This window comes from Chrysemys picta, chromosome 16 (genome assembly GCF_011386835.1).
Source record: "Chrysemys picta bellii isolate R12L10 chromosome 16, ASM1138683v2, whole genome shotgun sequence".
In the NCBI taxonomy this organism is placed as follows: Eukaryota; Metazoa; Chordata; order Testudines; family Emydidae; genus Chrysemys; species Chrysemys picta.
The window spans coordinates 1,787,367-1,804,602 of NC_088806.1; the positions used below are offsets into that span (position 1 = coordinate 1,787,367).

A 17,236-nucleotide genomic window follows, 5' to 3' on the forward strand; every position below is an offset into this window, starting at 1 on the left:
CCCCGTGCGGACGGCTATGCTTCTGCTCCCTGCCCCCGTGGGGGAGCGGAGGGCAGTGGAGAGCAGGCCGGGCTGGGCAAGATTTTTAATGGCATGCTGGAGTCCCGGCAGGCTCCAGCGTGCCATTAAAAGTCGGCTCGTGTGCCGTCTTTGGCACGCGTGCCATAGGTTGCCGACCCCTGGTCTAGAAAACTTGAGCGATGGGGGAAGATTGAAAAACGTGGGTTTGTTTAGTCTGGAGAAGAGAAGACTGGGAGGGGACATGATCACTGTTTTCAAGTACATAAAAAGTTGTTACGAGGAGGAGGGAGAAAAATTGTTCTCCTTAACCTCTGAGGACAGGACAAGAAGCAATAGGTTTAAATTGCAGCAAGGATGGTTTAGGTTGGATATTAGGAAAAACTTCCTAACTGTCAGGGTGGTTAAGCACTGGAATAAATTGCCCAGGGAGGTTGTGGAATCTCCATCATTGGGGATTTTTAAGAGCAGGCTGGACAAACACCTGTGGGGGATGGTCTAGATAATACCTAGTCCTGCCTTGAGTGCAGGGGACTGGACTGGAGACTTCTCGAGGTCCCTTCCAGTCCTACGAGTCTATGATCTTTGAAACCAAAACTTGGGTTTCTTTCCAAACCCGCTCTAATTCCGCCCAAAGTTCTGGGTTTGCGGCTGGCTGAAATTCTCTAGTTTGGGGGCGTTCGTCGATTGAGTCAAAATGAGTGAGACAGCGTCTTTGATTGGACTATCTTTTATCGGACCAACTTTGGGCCGGGAAGGAACCCGGAGCGTCTGAGCTCCATCCGAGTTTTGGGGTAGATTGTTGAGCAAAAGTGGTTAACCCACGTTGCGAGAGACCACTTAAAATGGGATTAAGGGTTAGCTGGCGGCCGGGGATGCGAGGAAATTGAGACTTAAAACCAGTGTCTGAGGCGATGGTTTTTAGCGTCAAATTGGTAACTCCACTCAAGCGCCCGGGCATGTCTTCCGAAGGGAACCGAGCGGTCAGACGCGGAGTGACGGCTGGCTGGTGCTGTCCTTTCTCGTGTTTGCCCTGAGCTCTCTGGAGAGCGTAGTGATTGTCTGGTTTCACCCACGTAGCTGTTACTGGGGCATTCGAGGCGCTGGAGGAGGTACACCCCATATTGCGATCTGCGTGGCTAGGACCCGTGACTCTTGACTGGTGTGTGGTGGGGAGTATATTATTCATGGCCTTATAGACTCTATTAAGTCCCCAGTTCTTTCGCATCCTTTTCAAAACGTGGACCCCAGGACGGGACACATTATTGCAGGATTGGTCTCACCACAGCTGTATGCGGGGAGAGAAAAATCTGTCTCCCTACTTCTCTGGGAGCTCAGCCTAGATTATTAGCGTCTCCAAGGCCCGGAGTCCGTTGTCTGTCTGAGGTGTAGCAAAACCATCCCATCTTGATTTAAAAACAGCCAGCGATGGGCATAATGCTTGGGCTTCACCTCTCTGTGAGTTTAACACAGCTGTTACATGTCAGAGTCGCCATGTGGTGATTGTTGGGGGCTGAAATTTTTCTGGAAGGGTGTGTGTGTTTCAGACTTGAGACATCGGAAGGGGGGGGCGAGTTGGATTGAAGGCACTGAGCACTGATCCCTTGAAAATCAGACAAGTCGGGGGGTCCAAAATCGTCGCTCGCTTTTCACAACTTCGGCTGTCTATTTTGTAGCTTGTACCGAGATGGAGAGGGGGCCATACTGGGTTAGGGTGGGGTGGGGAGGCAGGATTCCTGGGTTCTCTCCCCAGCTCTGGGAGAGGAGTGGGGGCTGGTGGGTCAGAGCAGGGGGAGCTGGGAGCCAGGACTCCTGGGATCTCTCCCTGGCTCTGGGAGGGGAGTGGGGGCTGGTGGGTCAGAGCAGGGGGGGCTGGGAGCCAGGACCCCTGGGTTCTCTTCCCCGGCTCTGGGAGGGGAGTGGGGGCTGGTGGTTGGAGCCGGGGAGGGATGATGGGGGTATCTGTCTTCACGTTTTGTAGAAGGAGCCGGTCCGACCTCTAACTGTGATAAGTTTCTGGTGTCTGTATCACAGCTAATGTCACGGACTGTGGCCCCGATTGTGCCAGGTCCCTGCCCCCAAGAGATTACAATCTGTTTGTTAAACATGAGTAAAAGTCAGAGGGGGCTTTTGGGGCTGGATGAGAGGGAGCTGAGCATGGGTAACTTCAGCGTGCCGGGGAGAATAGCTTCCTGGAAAGAGTCAGAACACCACTGGCTTTGGGTTGACAAGTCCGAGGGTACGTCTTCACTACCTGCTGTATCGGCGGGTAGCAATCGATTTATCCGGGATCGATATATCGCGTCTCGTTAAGGGCCCCGTTGTGCTGGGCGCAGCCCAGACGCATGGCGAGAGACAGACCCTGCCCCAGCTGAGATCAGGGCCCGTCGTGCCAGGTGCTGCCCAGACACACGGCGAGAGACAGACCCTGCCCCAGCTGAGATCAGGGCCCGTCGTGCCAGGTGCTGCCCAGACACACGGCGAGAGACAGGCCCTGCCCCAAGTCAAAGGAGGCAAAGGCAGGCTTCTTCTCTCTGTTTTGGTCTGCGTGGTGCCTGGAATAATGCAGATCCCTTGCTCTCGGCCGGGGTGGGGCCCCGGCTGGTAAATCAACCCCCCCGGCTGGTAAATCGCCTCCCCAGGCCTGTGGTTGGGAGGGGCGCCCTGGTTCGAAATGATGCGGCAGTTTCCTGTTGGGTTCTTGCTTCGGGGGCTTTGCCTCCGAAAGGCCTTGGCCTAGGGGGTAGGAACCTGATGTTTGTGAGTTGTGGGGCAAAGTGTAGTGGTTAGAGCAGGGCGGGGCTGGGAGCCGGGACTCCTGGGTTCTCTCCCCGGCTCTGCCTAAGCGCCCCACAGTTTGGCATTTGTCCGTTAGCTCTCGGCGGTGGCTCTACCAGAGGATTGGCTGCTTTGCCCTTTGTGGTTTCTCACAATCTTGACATGAGTGTTATGCAACCTCCCCCCCCCCCCCCCCCCCCCCCCCCAGGCTGGACTGGCTGGGCCCAGCTGGGTCTCTGACGGCACTGGGGGAGGCGGACGTGGCATTCTGGTCCCAAAGAGCCTGTGGAACTCTCAGCACCCGCATCAGCATGTGGCAGGGACTCAGGAGTCCTGGCTTCCAGGCCCAGTTCTGGTTTGGGGGCTGGTGGGTTAGAGCAGGGGGGGCTGGGAGCCAGGACTCCTGGGTTCTCTCTCCAGCCATTGGTGATGATGGGGAAAGTCCCGTTGCCTTACTTCCTGCATAAAGGACAGCACTATGGAAGCTCTATGTTCCTGTGCCCTCCAGTGGCTGGGATGGGAATTGCTCCCCTGTGTGTCCTATACCCTATACTGCTGACTGGAGAATCGCCTCCATCCCACGTGCTGGGGGCTACGCTCTGCAGGGTACAGGGGTCTGAAGCCAGTTCTCTCCCAATCCGTCACCGTGTGGACTAATGCTCCCCCTCTCTTCCCCCCAGCAGCTCTTCCCAATGTGAATCCGGCTTCCGACTCCGGCGTGGGGGGAGAAAGGCCCAGCAGCCTCATCAGCACCTGTGCTCAGCTAGCGACCCGGCCAGACGGGCGCCCGCAGATCTCCCCACCCTCGGAAATCCCCCCGCCCCCAGCGCGCTCGGACCCACAAGCCGCTGCCGTCTGGGTGAGAAACACTTTGATGGCTGGGGAGAGATCCCAGGAGTCCTGGCTCCCAGCCGCCCCTGCTCTGACCCACCAGCCCCCACTCCCCTCCCAGCGCTGGGGAGAGAACCCAGGAGTCCTGGCTCCCAACTCCCCCGCCCCCTCCATTCACCTAGACTGTGGAGCTGGTTCCCGGGGAAGGCATATGGAGGATTTGGGGGGTAATGTTGGGGAGTGGGGGGATGGGCTAGAATTATTTATCCCTTATGTAATGTAGATGTCTGAAATGAAGCAGTGTTTTGGGGGGCCAATGGGGAGTGGCTGACAGCCCCCCCTACCTTTTCCCCTCCAGCACTCCCCCTCCTGCGGGGGGGGGAGGGCTCACCCCTTCTGAGCCCCCACCCACAGTTGATCTGCACTGGTAAGGCCTGGGGAGGGGGAGACAGTGGGGGCGGGGGGATAGTCCTTGATCCTAACCCTGCGCCCCTCGGGTTCTGTCTCCTGGCTGCAGGTTCAGCGCCGTGGGCCGAGCCTCCTACAGTGAGGGGCGTGGGGCTGTAGCCAGCAGGTAAGGAAGGGGGGTGGGGGGCTGTGAGTGGTCGGGGCAGGGGTCAGGGAGCCCAGAGCGACGGGATGGGGGCACCCCACCTTTCATCACCCGGTTTCCTTCCTCGCCGTCCAGGTCATAGGACAACAGAAGCTAAACCTAACGCACACGCAGAGGGCGATGGCCGCCGAGACGCTCAATTTTGGACCGGAATGGTGAGCACGGGGAAGTGGGGGGTAGGGCCCAGAGAATGGGGAACCTGGGGGGCGCGCAGGGAGCCAGGGATCCCTAGAGAGATCCACAAACACCGGTTGGCCCTTAACTTTGGGGCAAAGAAGGTGATAATTAAGCTACTAGACCCCTCTCCCCAAACTGGGAGAGAACCCTGGAGTCCTGGCTCCCAGCCCCCCCCCATTCTAATCCACCAGCCCCCACTCCCCTCCCAGAGCTGGGGAGAGAACCCAGGAGTCCTGGCTCCCAGCTCCCCCTACTCTGACCCACCAGCCCCCACCCCCTCCCAGCACCGGGGAGAGAACCCAGGAGTCCTGGCTCCCAGCCCCCCCTGCTCTAACCACCAGCCCCTCCTCCCCTCCCAGAGCCAGGAGAGAACCCAGGAGTCCTGGCTCCCAGCCCCCCTGCTCTAACCCACCAGGCCCCACTCCCCTCCCAGAGCTGGGGAGAGAACCCAGGAGTCCGGGCTCCCAGCACTCCCTACTCTAGCTCATTCTAACTTAATCCTGAAGCCCCCCTTGAAGGCTCCTTGCGGCCTTGCTCTGCGTATGTGGCCGTGTGTCTGCAGAGCCTGGCCCCGTCGCTGACTCTGTCTGTCCCGCCCACCCCCAGGCTCCGCGCGCTGTCCAGTGGGGGCAGCGTGGCCTCCCCCCCACCCTCTCCTGCCATGCCAAAGTACAAGCTCGCGGACTATCGCTACGGCAGAGAAGAGATGCTAGCACTTTATGTCAAAGAGAACAAGGTGCGTGTGTGTCCGTGCCCCGAGGCTTCCCGCACGCCGGGCAACGGGGCGGAGCAAGGCTGCCCAGTGGGGTGCTGCAGAGTATTGCTCCTGAGGGCATTCTGCGCCCCCAGAAATCAAAATCCTGCGCACAATATTTAAAAAGTCTGCAAATTTTATTTGGCAAATAAATGTGGAGGCTCCAACTTGACAGTGGGGAGCACAGGCCACTGGCTGCACAGAGGTGGGAGATCCCCCTGCAGCTCCCACGCCCCCTGGGACACGGACTTGGCGGTGAGGTTGCACCCGATCCAGCCACAGCGCAAGGACCAGCCCGGCCCCGGGGCCCTGCCCCTCTGTGTCAGCTGTGGGCAGGCAGGCTCAGCAAGGCAGGATCCAAGTGTGGGGGGGTGCATGGGGGTTCTGTGTGGGGCAGTCTGGGTGCGGGCGGCTCAGTGGGGGTTCTGGATGCACAGGGGCTTGTTAGGGGTTCTGGGTGCAGTGGTAATGGGGCTCTGCAGTGGGGGTTCAGGTGAAGGTGGTTGGGGCTGAGTGGGTGTTGGGGGCTTAGTGGGGGGTCCAGATGCAGAGGGAGTGGGGCTCATCCTGGCGGGGGTTCTAAGTGTAGGGGGGTGATGAGGCTCACCATGAGGATCTGGCTATGAGGGAGTCTGGATGCACGGGGGTTGGGCAGACGGGGGAGCAGCTCCCTGTACAGGCTCCCTCCCCCTGCAGTTGAGGAGCGATGGGTGCAGGAAGTGTGGGGTGGGGAGTTTGCAGAGCTTCCTGCAGCCGGGGGAGAAATCTGAGGTGGGTCTGACCTGGCCCCGGATGCCGTGCAGGGAAAGAGGAAGTCCTGTCCTCACCAGCCCAGCCAGGACTAGCAGCTGAGATGGCACAGGATAGGAGCCACCAACCGGGTCCCCAGTCCCGCCCCCTGCCCCACAGTGATTTGCCTCTCTGCCACCTGCCCTGGGCACCCGAAACGTACTGCTAGGGTGTGTGTGTGTGTCACATGACCACTCTTGTGGCATCCCTTTGCTTCCCCGTCAAAGTCATTTTTCTGCGGGGAATCAAAGAAATCTGCGGGGGACATAAATTCTGTGCTTGCGCAGGGGTGCAAAATTCCCTCCGGAGTAAAATACACCAGGGCCCATGGGATGTCAGGTGACCAGGGGGCGGGGAATGGGTTGGCATGAGGGCGCCTGGTGTGACCCTGGGGTCCACCTTCGAGGTTTGCAGGGGCGTGTGTGCCCCAAGTGAAAGCCCTGTGTCTTGGGAGGGTGAGGGGGTGACCCTGCCGTGGGGTGGGGAGGGGCGGGGGCAGGGGAAGTTCGCTCCCAGCCGCACCCCCCAGCTGCTCTCTCCGCACCCGCCCAGGTCCCGGAGGAGCTCCAGGATAAGGAATTCGCTGCCATTCTCCAGGAAGAGCCACTGCAGCCACTGGCCCTGGTCCCATTAACGGAGGAGGAGCAGGTAGTGGGGCGGGGGGGGCACCCACTGCTTGTGTCGGGGGCTGCACAAACCCATCCCTCCAACAGAGACAAAGCACCCCCTTATGACTGAGATCCCCAGGGGCAGTCCTGGGGATGGGGCATGGGGTCTTTTCCCTCTAGGGGTGCCGGCTCCCCCCCCGGCCCCAGGGCGGGGACTGGCTGGCTCAGGGGGGCGGGGAATGGGGCAGGGGCCTGTCCCCTCTGGGGGGCGCCGGCTCCCACCCAGCCCCAGGGCGGGGACTGGCTGGCTCAGGGGGGCGGGGAATGGGGCAGGGGCCTGGCCCCTCTAGGGGGTGCCGGCTCCCCCCCGGCCCCAGGGCAGGGACTAGCTGGCTCAGGGGGGCGGGGAATGGGGCAGGGGCCTGTCCCCTCTAGGGGGCGCTGGCTCCCACCTGGCCCCAGCGCGGGGACTGGCTGGCTCGGGGGCGGGGCATGGGGGTACCAGGCCCGATCTGGGGCAGGATCTAGTGATGTCTGTGTGCTAACCCGCCCCCCGGCTTTGTTCCAGAGGAATTTCTCCATGTCTGTGAACAGCGTGGCGGTGCTGAGGCTGATGGGAAAAGGAGGTGGCGCCGCTCCCGCTGGAGTCTCCCGGGGGAGGGGCAGTACCCGGAGTCGAGGTATCTAGGGGGAGATTTGGGGGTCCGGGGCCCAAGATCTGGTGGGGTATGGGGACGTGGGGATAATAGGAACCAATAAGGGGGGGCTGTGAATGGGAACTGGTGGGGATGGGGCACAGGTGGGTGAATGGGGACTGTGGGCGGGGGGCTCTTCCTGGCTCTCTCCCCACCCACCCCACTGGCAGGGGGATCGTGGGTGGGGGGCAAGGACGCCCCCCATTTTCAGGCCAGGGTCTCAGCGCTCATTTCCCCCAGGCCGGGGCCGAGGTGAGAGTGGGTTTTACCAAAGAAGTCCGGAGGAGCCAGAGGGGGCGTTCGGGCGTGGGGCCCGGGAGATCCACCGCAGCCAGAGCTGGGACGACCGGTGAGTGTGGGGGGCATGGGCTGGGGGGGACCCGTGGGGTCTGGGGGGCCAGGCTCTGACCTCTCCCCTTCTCTCTCCGGCAGGGGCGAGCGGCGGTTCGAAAAGCCGACCCGGCGGGATGGAAGTAGGTGGCTCCTGGTTGCCTGTGGGGAGAGATTTTGGGGGGGGCTGTAAGGGGGACACCCTGGGGGACCCTAGGACTGGAGGAGGAGGGGGTCCCCACAGTCATGCCCAAGAACACCGACACCTGGAGGAAGAGGGGGCTCTGCCCCTCTTTCCCCCCCAGGGAGCTACCCTTCTTCCAGGTGCTCTGCTGGGGGGCGGAGGGGCTCCCCCTTCTCTTAACAGCTGCCCTGTAGGTGGAGCTGACCCCCTGCTGGTTGGATGGGGGGGGAGCGGACACGTGACCCGGCCCCCCACTGATTGCCTCTCCCCCGCAGCCCGGGCTCCCTTCGAGGAGGGGGCTCCAATCCCCCGCAAGGACTACGCCCGCTCGGACAGCAACAACTGGCGGACGCTGCGGGAGGAGCAGGAGGAGGAGGAGGAGGGGGGCGGGGGCACCGGCCCCACCCCCGCCGGGGCGGCCGTGGGGGGCAGCTGGCGGCTGAGTGGGGCCCGGCGCGAGAGTGAGCGCTGGCGGTCGGCCAGCCCAGGTGAGGTCCCCCCTGGGCAGAATGTGTGTGGGGGGGAATCTGAGGGCTGTGGGCAGGGCCTGTGGGGGACCTCCCCATAATGGGGTGGTAGGTGGGGCAATAGGACAGACTGGGGGCGGGGCCTTTCGGGGGACCCTCCCCATGGTGGGGTGGTAGGCGGGACCATAGGAGGGCAGGCTGGAGGCGGGAGCACCCCTCGAGGCAGGTCCTGCCCCCGTTGTGAGTCTGTGGGTGGGGCCGGGAGCACCCCTCGAGGCAGCCCGGCTCCCCCCCGGTGGTGGGGCAGCAATGAGGTGCCCCCCCACTCAGCGTGTGCGCCCCCCCACCCCTCCAGATGGTGCGCCCCGCTCAGCTGGCTGGCGAGAGCACCCCGAGGGCCGGCGCCGCAAGTTCGACTTCGACTTCCGGGAGCGGGAGGAGGAGCGGGGCGGGCGGCGGCACCGGGGCAGCGACAGCTTCGAGGACGACAAGGACGGGCTGCCTGAGTGGTGCATGGACGACGAGGACGAGGAGATGGGCACCTTCGACTCCTCTGGTGCCTTCATGCCCCTCAAGGTACCCGGCTCCCGGCCCCCCCATCCTCCCAGAGCCGGGGAGAGAACCCAGGAGTCCTGGCTCCCGGCCCCCCCTGCTCTAACCCACCAGCCCCCACTCCCCTCCCAGAGCCAGGGAGAGAACCCAGGAGTCCTGGCTCCCAGCCCCCCCTGCTCTAATGACCAGCCCACACTCCCTCCCAGAGCCAAGGAGAGAGCCCAGGAGTCCTGGCTCCCAGCCCCCCCTGCTCTGACCCACCAGCCCCCACTCCCCTCCCAGAGCCGGGGAGAGAACCCAGGAGTCCTGGCTCCTAGCCCTCTCTGCTCTAACCCACCAGCCCCCACTCCCCTCCCAGAGCCGGGGAGAGAACCCAGGAGTCCTGGCTCCTAGCCCCCTCTGCTCTAACCCACCAGCCCCCACTCCCCTCCCAGAGCTGGGGAGAGAACCCAGGAGTCCTGGCTCCCGGCCCCCCCTGCTCTAACCCACCAGCCCCCACTCCCCTCTCAGAGCCGAGGAGAGAACCCAGGAGTCCTGGCTCCCAGTCCTGTCCCCGGGGTAGCTCCTGCTGTCAGCTGGGCGGGGGAGTGGGCAGAACAGTGGGATGCTTCCCCCCCATGTACTTGGGGATCCTGGCTTGACCTCTGACCTCCCAAGCCCCTCCTCCTCTCTGACAGAAGAGCCCCAAGGAGCCAATCCCTGAGGAGCATGTGTTCGACTTCCATCCGTTGCAGGAAGACGATGAGAGGTCGGAAGGGAAGGAGGATGCCGAGCCCAGCTCGAAGGAGGCCCCCGAGAAAGGTAAGGCGGGCGGGAGGCTTTGGAGGACCCCACTGCACCAGGGTGTGGGAGGGGTGGGGGGATTGGGGCAACCCCCCAGATGGTAACCCGTTCTCGTTCTCTCTCTCTCTCTCTCTGTCTCTCTCTCTCCAGAGGCCTGGAAGGATCCCTCGATGACCCCGGAGGAGAAGCGATGTTCCCCGCCCGGCGCCCCCTGGCTGTCGGGCCCCCCCTTTGCTGCTACTGTTGCCACTGCCACTAGTGAATGTGAGAGTGCCCCCCTGGGGGGCTCGGACCCCACCGTGCCCCTCGGCACCTGCGACAAGGAGCCGAAGCCTGCTGCGGAAGGTACCAAGCGGGCGGGGGGATGGGGGTGGGCTGGTGGTTGTCTCCTCCATCCCAGAATGCATTGTTCCCTCTGCAATGCTTCTCTGGAGCTGAGCGCTGCCTGAGTCTGCTGAGAGCCTGAAACAATCGCTTCCTGGGTGCCTTCATGAAGGGTGTTCACTCTGAAACCTACTAACGTCTGCCCAACTACCTGTGTCTGCCAAGAGCCTGAAATGACAGCTCCCAGAGCGGTCACGAAGGCTACCAAGGCGGGGGTGGTATTATGGGGGAGGGGGGATCTGAGCTCCGGGGGTGGGGGGAAAGGGGTAACAAATTCATGTAGTGACCCCTTCCCTCCTTCCCCAGGGGACCCAGGCGTCCTGGGCCTCCCGTCGCAGCTCAGCACGGGCGCGGTCTCCACCCTCTCCTCCCCTTCCTCCACCACCAATGCTGCTACTGAGTTCTCCATTGGAGACGCCGAGGACGACGATGGGATGAAACATCTTCAGCAGGTGAGCGGGGGAGCCCGTATGCCTGGGTTCTCTCCCCGGCTCTGGGAGGGGAGTGGAGGCTGGTGGGTTCAAGCAGGGGGGGTTGGGAGCCAGGACTCCTGGGTTCTCTCCCCGGCTCTGGGAGGGGAGTGGGGGCTGGTGGTTAGAGCAGGGGGGGCTGGTAGCCAGGACTCCTGGGTTCTCTCCCCGGCTCTGGGAGGGGAGTGGGGGCTAGTGGGTTAGGGCAGGGGGAGCTGGGAGCCAGGACTTCTGGGTTCTCTCCTCCCCACTCCTGGCCTGTGCTCAAGGTGGGAGCAGCACAGACATCAATCCCCCCCAGATTTGGGGGGCCAGGGCCCGGTCTCACCTTGGTTTCTTCCCCCGCTTCCCCCCCCCCCAGGAAGCAGAGAAGATGGTGGCCTCGCTCCAGGAGAGCTCCATGGACGAGGAGCGCTTCACCCAGGCCATCCAGGAGCCGCGCAACACGGCCGCTGCCCTGCCCCTCTCCCACGAGGCCGCCATGAAGTGGTTCTACAAGGATCCTCAGGGGGAGATCCAAGGTGTGGGGCCGATTGGGATGTGGGGGTCAGGGCAGGGAGTCCCTGGGCAATCGGCCACCTCGCCCCAGAGGAGGCCGCATCTCAGCGCAGGGCGAGGGGTCCCTGCGTGAACACCCTTGTTTGTGCCTCTCCCCCCCCGCAGGGCCCTTCACCACGCAGGAGATGGCGGAGTGGTTCCAGGCCGGCTATTTCACCATGTCGCTCCTGGTGAAGCGCGGCTGTGACGAGGGCTTCCAGCCGCTGGGCGAGGTGATCAAGATGTGGGGAAGAGTGCCTTTCGCGCCGGGCCCGTCGCCGCCCCCGCTGCTGGTGAGCCGAGCCCCCCGGGACGGGGTGCGCCCCCTCGCCCAGCCTGGGGGACCCCCCAGCTCCCCAAAAGCCCAGCCTGCCGCACTCGGCACTCGCCTGCCCCGAATCCCAGAGCCGCCTCCGGCGACTGCCCGGTGTGTCCAGAACGGGCCAGATCCTGGGAGATCCCGCTCGGGCCAGCCCCGGGGTCTCTCCTTTGTCCCCCCCCATATACCTTTCGGGGTGCCCCCACAATCCTTCGGTAGCGTCCGGTGGCCGGAGTCATAGCCCCCCCACACCCCCGTTTGTGAAATTGGCGCCCCTCCCCGTGGGGAGCCCCACAGCCTGTCTCTGCCGCTTGCCCCCTAGGGGAACCTGGACCAGGAGCGGCTGAAGAAGCAGCAGGAGCTGGCGGCGGCCGCCCTCTACCAGCAGCTCCAGCATCAGCAGTTCCTGCAGCTCATCAACCGGTACCTGCCGGACAGGTACAGTGCGAGCGCCGCGAGGGGGCTGGCGTGGGGCGCAGGTCTGACCCCCATCACCTTCCCCCCTTGGGCTGGTCCGACCCCTGTGTCTGGACCGTCGCTTCCCCCCCTTGGGCTGGGCGTGGGGCGTGGGTCCGACCCCCGTCACTTCCCCCTTTGGGCTGGGCATGGGGCGTGGGTCTGACCCCCATCACCTTCCCCCCTTGAGCTGGGCATGGGGCGTGGGTCTGACCCCCATCCCCTTCTCCTTCCTTGGGCTGGGCGTGGGTCCGACCCATCACTTCCCCCTCTTGGGCTGGGCGTGGGGCGTGGGTCCGACCCCCGTCACTTCCCCCTTTGGACTGGGCGTGGGGCGTGGGTCCGACCCCCATCACCTTCCCCCCTTGGGCTGGGCGTGGGTCCGACCCCCATCCCCTTCTCCTTCCTTGGGCTGGGCGTGGGGCGTGGGTCCGACCCCCATCACCTTCCCCCTCTTGGGCTGGGCGTGGGGCGTGGGTCCGACCCCCATCACCTTCCCCCCTTGGGCTGGGCGTGGGGCGTGGGTCCGACCCCCATCACCTTCCCCCCTTGGGCTGGTCCGACCCCTGTGTCTGGACCGTCGCTTCCCCTCTTGGGCTGGGCGTGGGGCGTGGGTCCGACCCCCATCATCTCCCCCCCCCCTTGGGCTGGGTCCGACCCCCATCACTTCCCCCTCTTGGGCTGGGCGTGGGGTGTGGGTCCGACCCCCATCACCTTCCCCCCTTGGGCTGGGCGTGGGTCCGACCCCCGTCACTTCCCCCTTTGGGCTGGGCGTGGGTCCGACCCCCATCACTTCCCCCTCTTGGGCTGGGCGTGGGGCGTGGGGCGTGGGTCCGACCCCCGTCACTTCCCCCTTTGGACTGGGCGTGGGGCGTGGGTCCGACCCCCATCACCTTCCCCCCTTGGGCTGGGCGTGGGGCGTGGGTCCGACCCCCATCCCCTTCTCCTTCCTTGGGCTGGGCGTGGGGCGTGGGTCCGACCCCCATCACTTCCCCCTCTTGGGCTGGGCGTGGGGCGTGGGGCGTGGGTCCGACCCCCATCATCTCTCCCCCCCCCCCCTTGGGCTGGGCGTGGGGCGTGGGTCCGACCCCCATCATCTCCCCCCCCCGTTGGGCTGGGCGTGGATCCGGCAGTGGGGGTCCCCGGCGGGGGCCCGCAGTGACTACCCGGCGCTCTCCCCGCAGGCCGCAGTTCGCCCAGTGCGCACTGCAGCAGAAGCTGGCGGCCGGCGACCTCACCCAGCAGCAGCTCACGGCTTTCCTGCAGCAGCTGCAGGCTCTGAAACCCAGGTGAGTGACCCCCCTGGCCAGCCCCCCGGACCCCCACAGCCCCCCACTTCCCCACACTCTGATTCATCCCGCTCTCCTGCTGCCATCTGGGGTGGAGCAGGGGGCATGCACACGGTCTGACTGGCCAGGACGCCTGGGTTCTCTCCCCGGCTCCGGTAGCTGCCTCATCCTGGGGGTGGCTGCAGCTCTCTCCTCCCAGGGGCGCTGTGGGGGGCGAGCGCAGCGCTGAGCAGGGGACCCCCTTGCCTTGCAGAACCGGGGAGCAGAACCTGATCCCGGCGATGAACCGATCCATGTCCGTGCCAGACACAGGGTCCCTGTGGGACGCGCATACCTCAGCTTCACAGCCTGCAGGTAAGGGGGGGCAGCGTGGCGCGGGGGGGCGGTGCAGCTCCGGGGGTGTTCCGAGGGGGGTGCCGCGCCGGGCCTGACACTCCAGTCTCTCCCGCAGGCGGTGAGGCCAGTCTATGGGATATACCAATTAATTCTTCAACTCAGGGTCCAATCTTAGAACAACTGCAACTGCAACAGAAAGTAAGTGCCGGGTCCCCGCGGGTCAGTGCCAGGACGCCTGGGTTCTCTCCCCGGCTCCGGGAGGGGAGTGGGGCCTGGTGGGTTACAGCAGGGGGGGGCCTGGGAGCCAGGACACCTGGGTTCTGTCCCTGTCTCTGGGAGGGGAGTGGGGTGGCTGGTGGTTAGAGCGGGGGGGCTGGGAGCCAGGACTCCTGGGTTCTCTCCCCGGCACTGGGAGGGGAGTGGGGCCTGGTGGGTTACAGCAGGGGGCCTGGCCGCCGTTCGGCAGAGGGGCTACGTGGGATCGTGGCGCTGCCGAGTGGGTGGCGGGGGGGGGGGGGGGCTCTCTGGCAGCCTGGGGCCCTCCCCTCACCCACCCTGCCCCCCTTCCCCCGGTGCCGCAGCTCCAGGAGCGCCGCGACGCGGAACTCAGGGCTAAGAGGGAGGAGGAGGAACGCAAGCGGCGCGAAGAGAAGCGGCGCCAGGAGGAGCAGAAGCGGCGCGAGGAGGAGGAGCTGTATCGGCGGAAACAGGTCAACGCCCCCCTGACCTCCACAGACCCCTTCTCCCGTGGAACCCTGGCCGGAGATCCAGAGACCCCCACCCCTGCCCTGCCCTGGGTTCTCTCCCCAGCTCTGGGACGGGAGGGGGGCTGGGGGGTTAGAGCAGGGGGGCCGGGAGCCAGGACTCCTGGGTTCTCTCCCCGGCACTGGGAGGGGAGTGGGGGCTGGGAGCCTGGACTCCTGGGTTCTTTCTCCTTTAGTGCACCTCTGGGCGTCAGTTTACCCCTGTGTTTTAGGGGCCCTGGTCTGCTCTCCAGAGGGATTGTGGGGCTCCCATGGAAGGTGGAGACCCTGGCTGTGTGAGGGGGGCCATTGCCCCCTCCTCCAGCGCCCACAGATCCCCACTTGGTGGTCCTGGGGGAAGCCGAGGGTCGTGGGGGTGACGTCCCCGGGGCTGGGCCGGCTGCCCCCAGTAACGCCCCTGCCCCCGCAGTGCCGGCAGCAGGAGCTGGTGCTGAAGCTGCTGCAGCAGACCCAGGCGCAGAGCGCAGCGCCCTGGGGGGGGCTGGCCAAGCCCCCCGGGGGCATGAAGGCCCTGCTGGAGCTGCAGGAGAGCGAGCGGCAGCTGCACAAGCAGCAGCGGGCGCAGCAGAGAGCGGTGAGTGGCCCCGCCCCCAGGATCTCCCCGGGCCCGGCCTCCAGCCAGGCCCCGCCCCCAGGATCTCCCCGGGCCCGGCCTCCAGCCAGGCCCCGCCCCCAGGATCTCCCCGGGCCCGGCCCCCAGCCAGGCCCCGCCCCCAGGATCTCCCCGGCCCGGCCCCCAACCTTCCTCCATCACTATGACCTCCTATGTCCTGCCCACAGCCAGGCTGGTCCCCTGCTCCCCCCCATCATCCGGGGAAGTACCATCCCCGCCCCAGTCACAGTGCTCGCCCCACCCAGGAGTAGTGTCCCTGAGCCATCCCCTGTGGAACGAGCCGCCCCGCCCCAGAGGTGGCCGCACCTCAGCTCTTTCCCTTCCCAGCACGGGGGGCTCGGCTTGAGCAGCCCCTCGCAGTGGGGCGCCGACTCCAGCCCGCTCTGGAGCAGCCATGAGAAGTGGGACGAGGGCGTCAAGAACCTGAGGAGCCTGGGCCTGAAGAGCAGCCGCAGCAGCCCCTCCCTCGGGTGAGCCCACGGGGGGGGGGGCAGGGGCTGCGGGTCGGGAGTGAGGGGCACCAGCTGGGCTGGGAAGGGCTGCGGGGCGGGAGCGAGGGGCACTGGCGGGGCTGCGGGTCGGGAGTGAGGGGCACCAGCTGGGCTGGGGTGGCTGCGGGTCGGGAGTGAGGGGCACCGGCAGGGCTGGGGCGGGAGTGAGGGGCTGGGAGTGAGGGGCACCGGCGGGGCTGGGAAGGGCTGCGGGGCGGGAGTGAGGGGCACTGGTGGGGCTGGGAGGGAGCGAGGGGCACTGGTGGGGCTGGGAGGGGCTGCGGGGCGGGAGCGAGGGGCACCGGCGGGGCTGGGAAGGGCTGCGGGGCGGGAGCGAGGGGCACTGGCGGGGCTGCGGGGTGGGAGCGAGGGGCACCAGCAGGGCTGGGGGGGGCTGCGGGGCGGGAGCGAGGGGCACCGGCTGGGCTGGCAGGGGCTGCGGGGCGGGAGCGAGGGGCACCGGCAGGGCTGGGGGGGGCTGCGGGTCGGGAGCGAGGGGCACCGGCTGGGCTGGCGGGGGCTGCGGGGCAGGAGCGAGGGGCACCGGCAGGGCTGGGGGGGCTGGGGGCGGGAGTGAGGGGCACCGGCAGGGCCCGTGGCTCTCTCTGACTCTCCCCGCCCCGGCACAGGGACAGCTACGGGGGGCCGAGCCGGCAGAGCCGGAAGAAGACGGACGAGGAGGAGAAGCTGCTCAAACTGCTGCAGGGGATCCACAAACCCCAGGACGGCTTCACGCAGTGGTGTGAGCAGATGCTGCACGTCCTGAACAGCTCCAGCACCCTCGATGGTATGCCTGCGCCCGGACGCCTGGCTTCCGTGCGCCCCTGGGGGGAGGGGTGGGAGCCACTGGAGTCCTGGGCTCAGTCCCCGGCTCTTGTTTCCTCGCTTCGGGCCTGTTTTCCGCAGCTGTCAGGCCTTGTTGGTGGGTGGGTGCTTGGGGGGTCGGGGGGCGAAGGGGGCTGGCCTTCCTTGACCCCCCTCACTCCCCTGCAGTCCCCACGGTGGTGGCGTTCCTGAAGGAGATGGAGTCCCCCTACGACGTTCACGACTTCATCCGCTCCTACCTGGGCGACACGGTGGAAGCCAAAGAGTTTGCCAAGCAGTTCCTGGAGCGGCGCGCCAAGCAGAAAGCCAGCCAGCAGCGCCAGCAGCAGCAGGTAGAGGGCGCTCTCCTCTCACCGCCTGGGGGGCGGGGCTTGCCAAGGGGCAGGGCTCCACACTAATCCCTTCCCCCTTCCCACCAGGAAGCCTCGTGGCTCAGCTCCGGCAACCTGCCCTCCCCGTTCCCGGCCAACCACGGCACCAAACAGCCGCCCTTCGAGGGCAGCCAGCCAGTGAAGATCAAGAGGAGACCGATCATGCTGCACGCTGACCCCAGCATCCTGGGTAGGGTGGGGCCCGGACGCCTGGGTTCTCTCCCCGGCGCCGGGAAGGGAACAGGGGCTGGGAGCCAGGACTCCTGGGTTCTCTCCCCAGCTCTGGGAGGGGAGTGGGGGCTGGTGGGGGGGGCTGGGAGCCAGGATTCCTGGGTTCTCTCCCCAGTTCTGGGAGGGGCGTGGGGGCTGGTGGGTTAGACCGGGGGGGTCCGTGTAGCCGATTAACCCCTCGTGCCCCGCTCTGCCCCCAGGCTATTCGCTGCATGGTCGGCCGGCGAGGTGGAAAGCATTGACGACTACTGAAGTCTTGTAGCAATAGGAACTCTGCTGCCTTCTTAACCGATTCAGTCTTACCTGAATGTGCACTGCGAAAGGACGAGGCGGCCGTGCTGGGCCCTCCCCTTTCCTCCGCCCCCCAGCGAGCAGGGGGCACCGGGGCTGGCGGGGGGGCAGGGTGACGCGCGCGCTCGGATCAGGGGGCGCCGGCGACCCGCCTTCGGAAGAGGAGTATGTGTGAGCACTTCTTTCTCCAACACACGAAGCACCTTAAAATGCAACCCGCTGATGCACTTTATCAAGACTTTTTACAAAGAACTGATTAAAAAAAAAAAAGAAAAAAAAA

General features: G+C 65.5%; 1 protein-coding gene across 1 annotated transcript; it reads left to right on the forward strand.

The window, feature by feature from the left end:
* Positions 1–3,122: 3,122 nt before the first annotated feature.
* On the forward strand, positions 3,123–17,236 carry LOC135976063 (GRB10-interacting GYF protein 1-like). Its single transcript, XM_065570465.1, is given in 27 exon segments — positions 3,123–3,655; positions 4,145–4,201; positions 4,316–4,395; positions 5,024–5,153; positions 6,513–6,608; positions 7,137–7,248; positions 7,504–7,612; positions 7,696–7,736; positions 8,053–8,265; positions 8,600–8,820; positions 9,474–9,597; positions 9,730–9,924; positions 10,270–10,415; positions 10,795–10,954; positions 11,097–11,263; positions 11,612–11,727; positions 12,930–13,034; positions 13,288–13,388; positions 13,486–13,568; positions 13,952–14,080; positions 14,544–14,708; positions 15,075–15,217; positions 15,868–16,025; positions 16,232–16,395; positions 16,483–16,624; positions 16,866–16,880; positions 16,883–17,236. Coding segments are annotated over 25 exon segments (3,105 nt in total). The 5' UTR covers positions 3,123–3,655; positions 4,145–4,201; positions 4,316–4,360; the 3' UTR covers positions 16,918–17,236.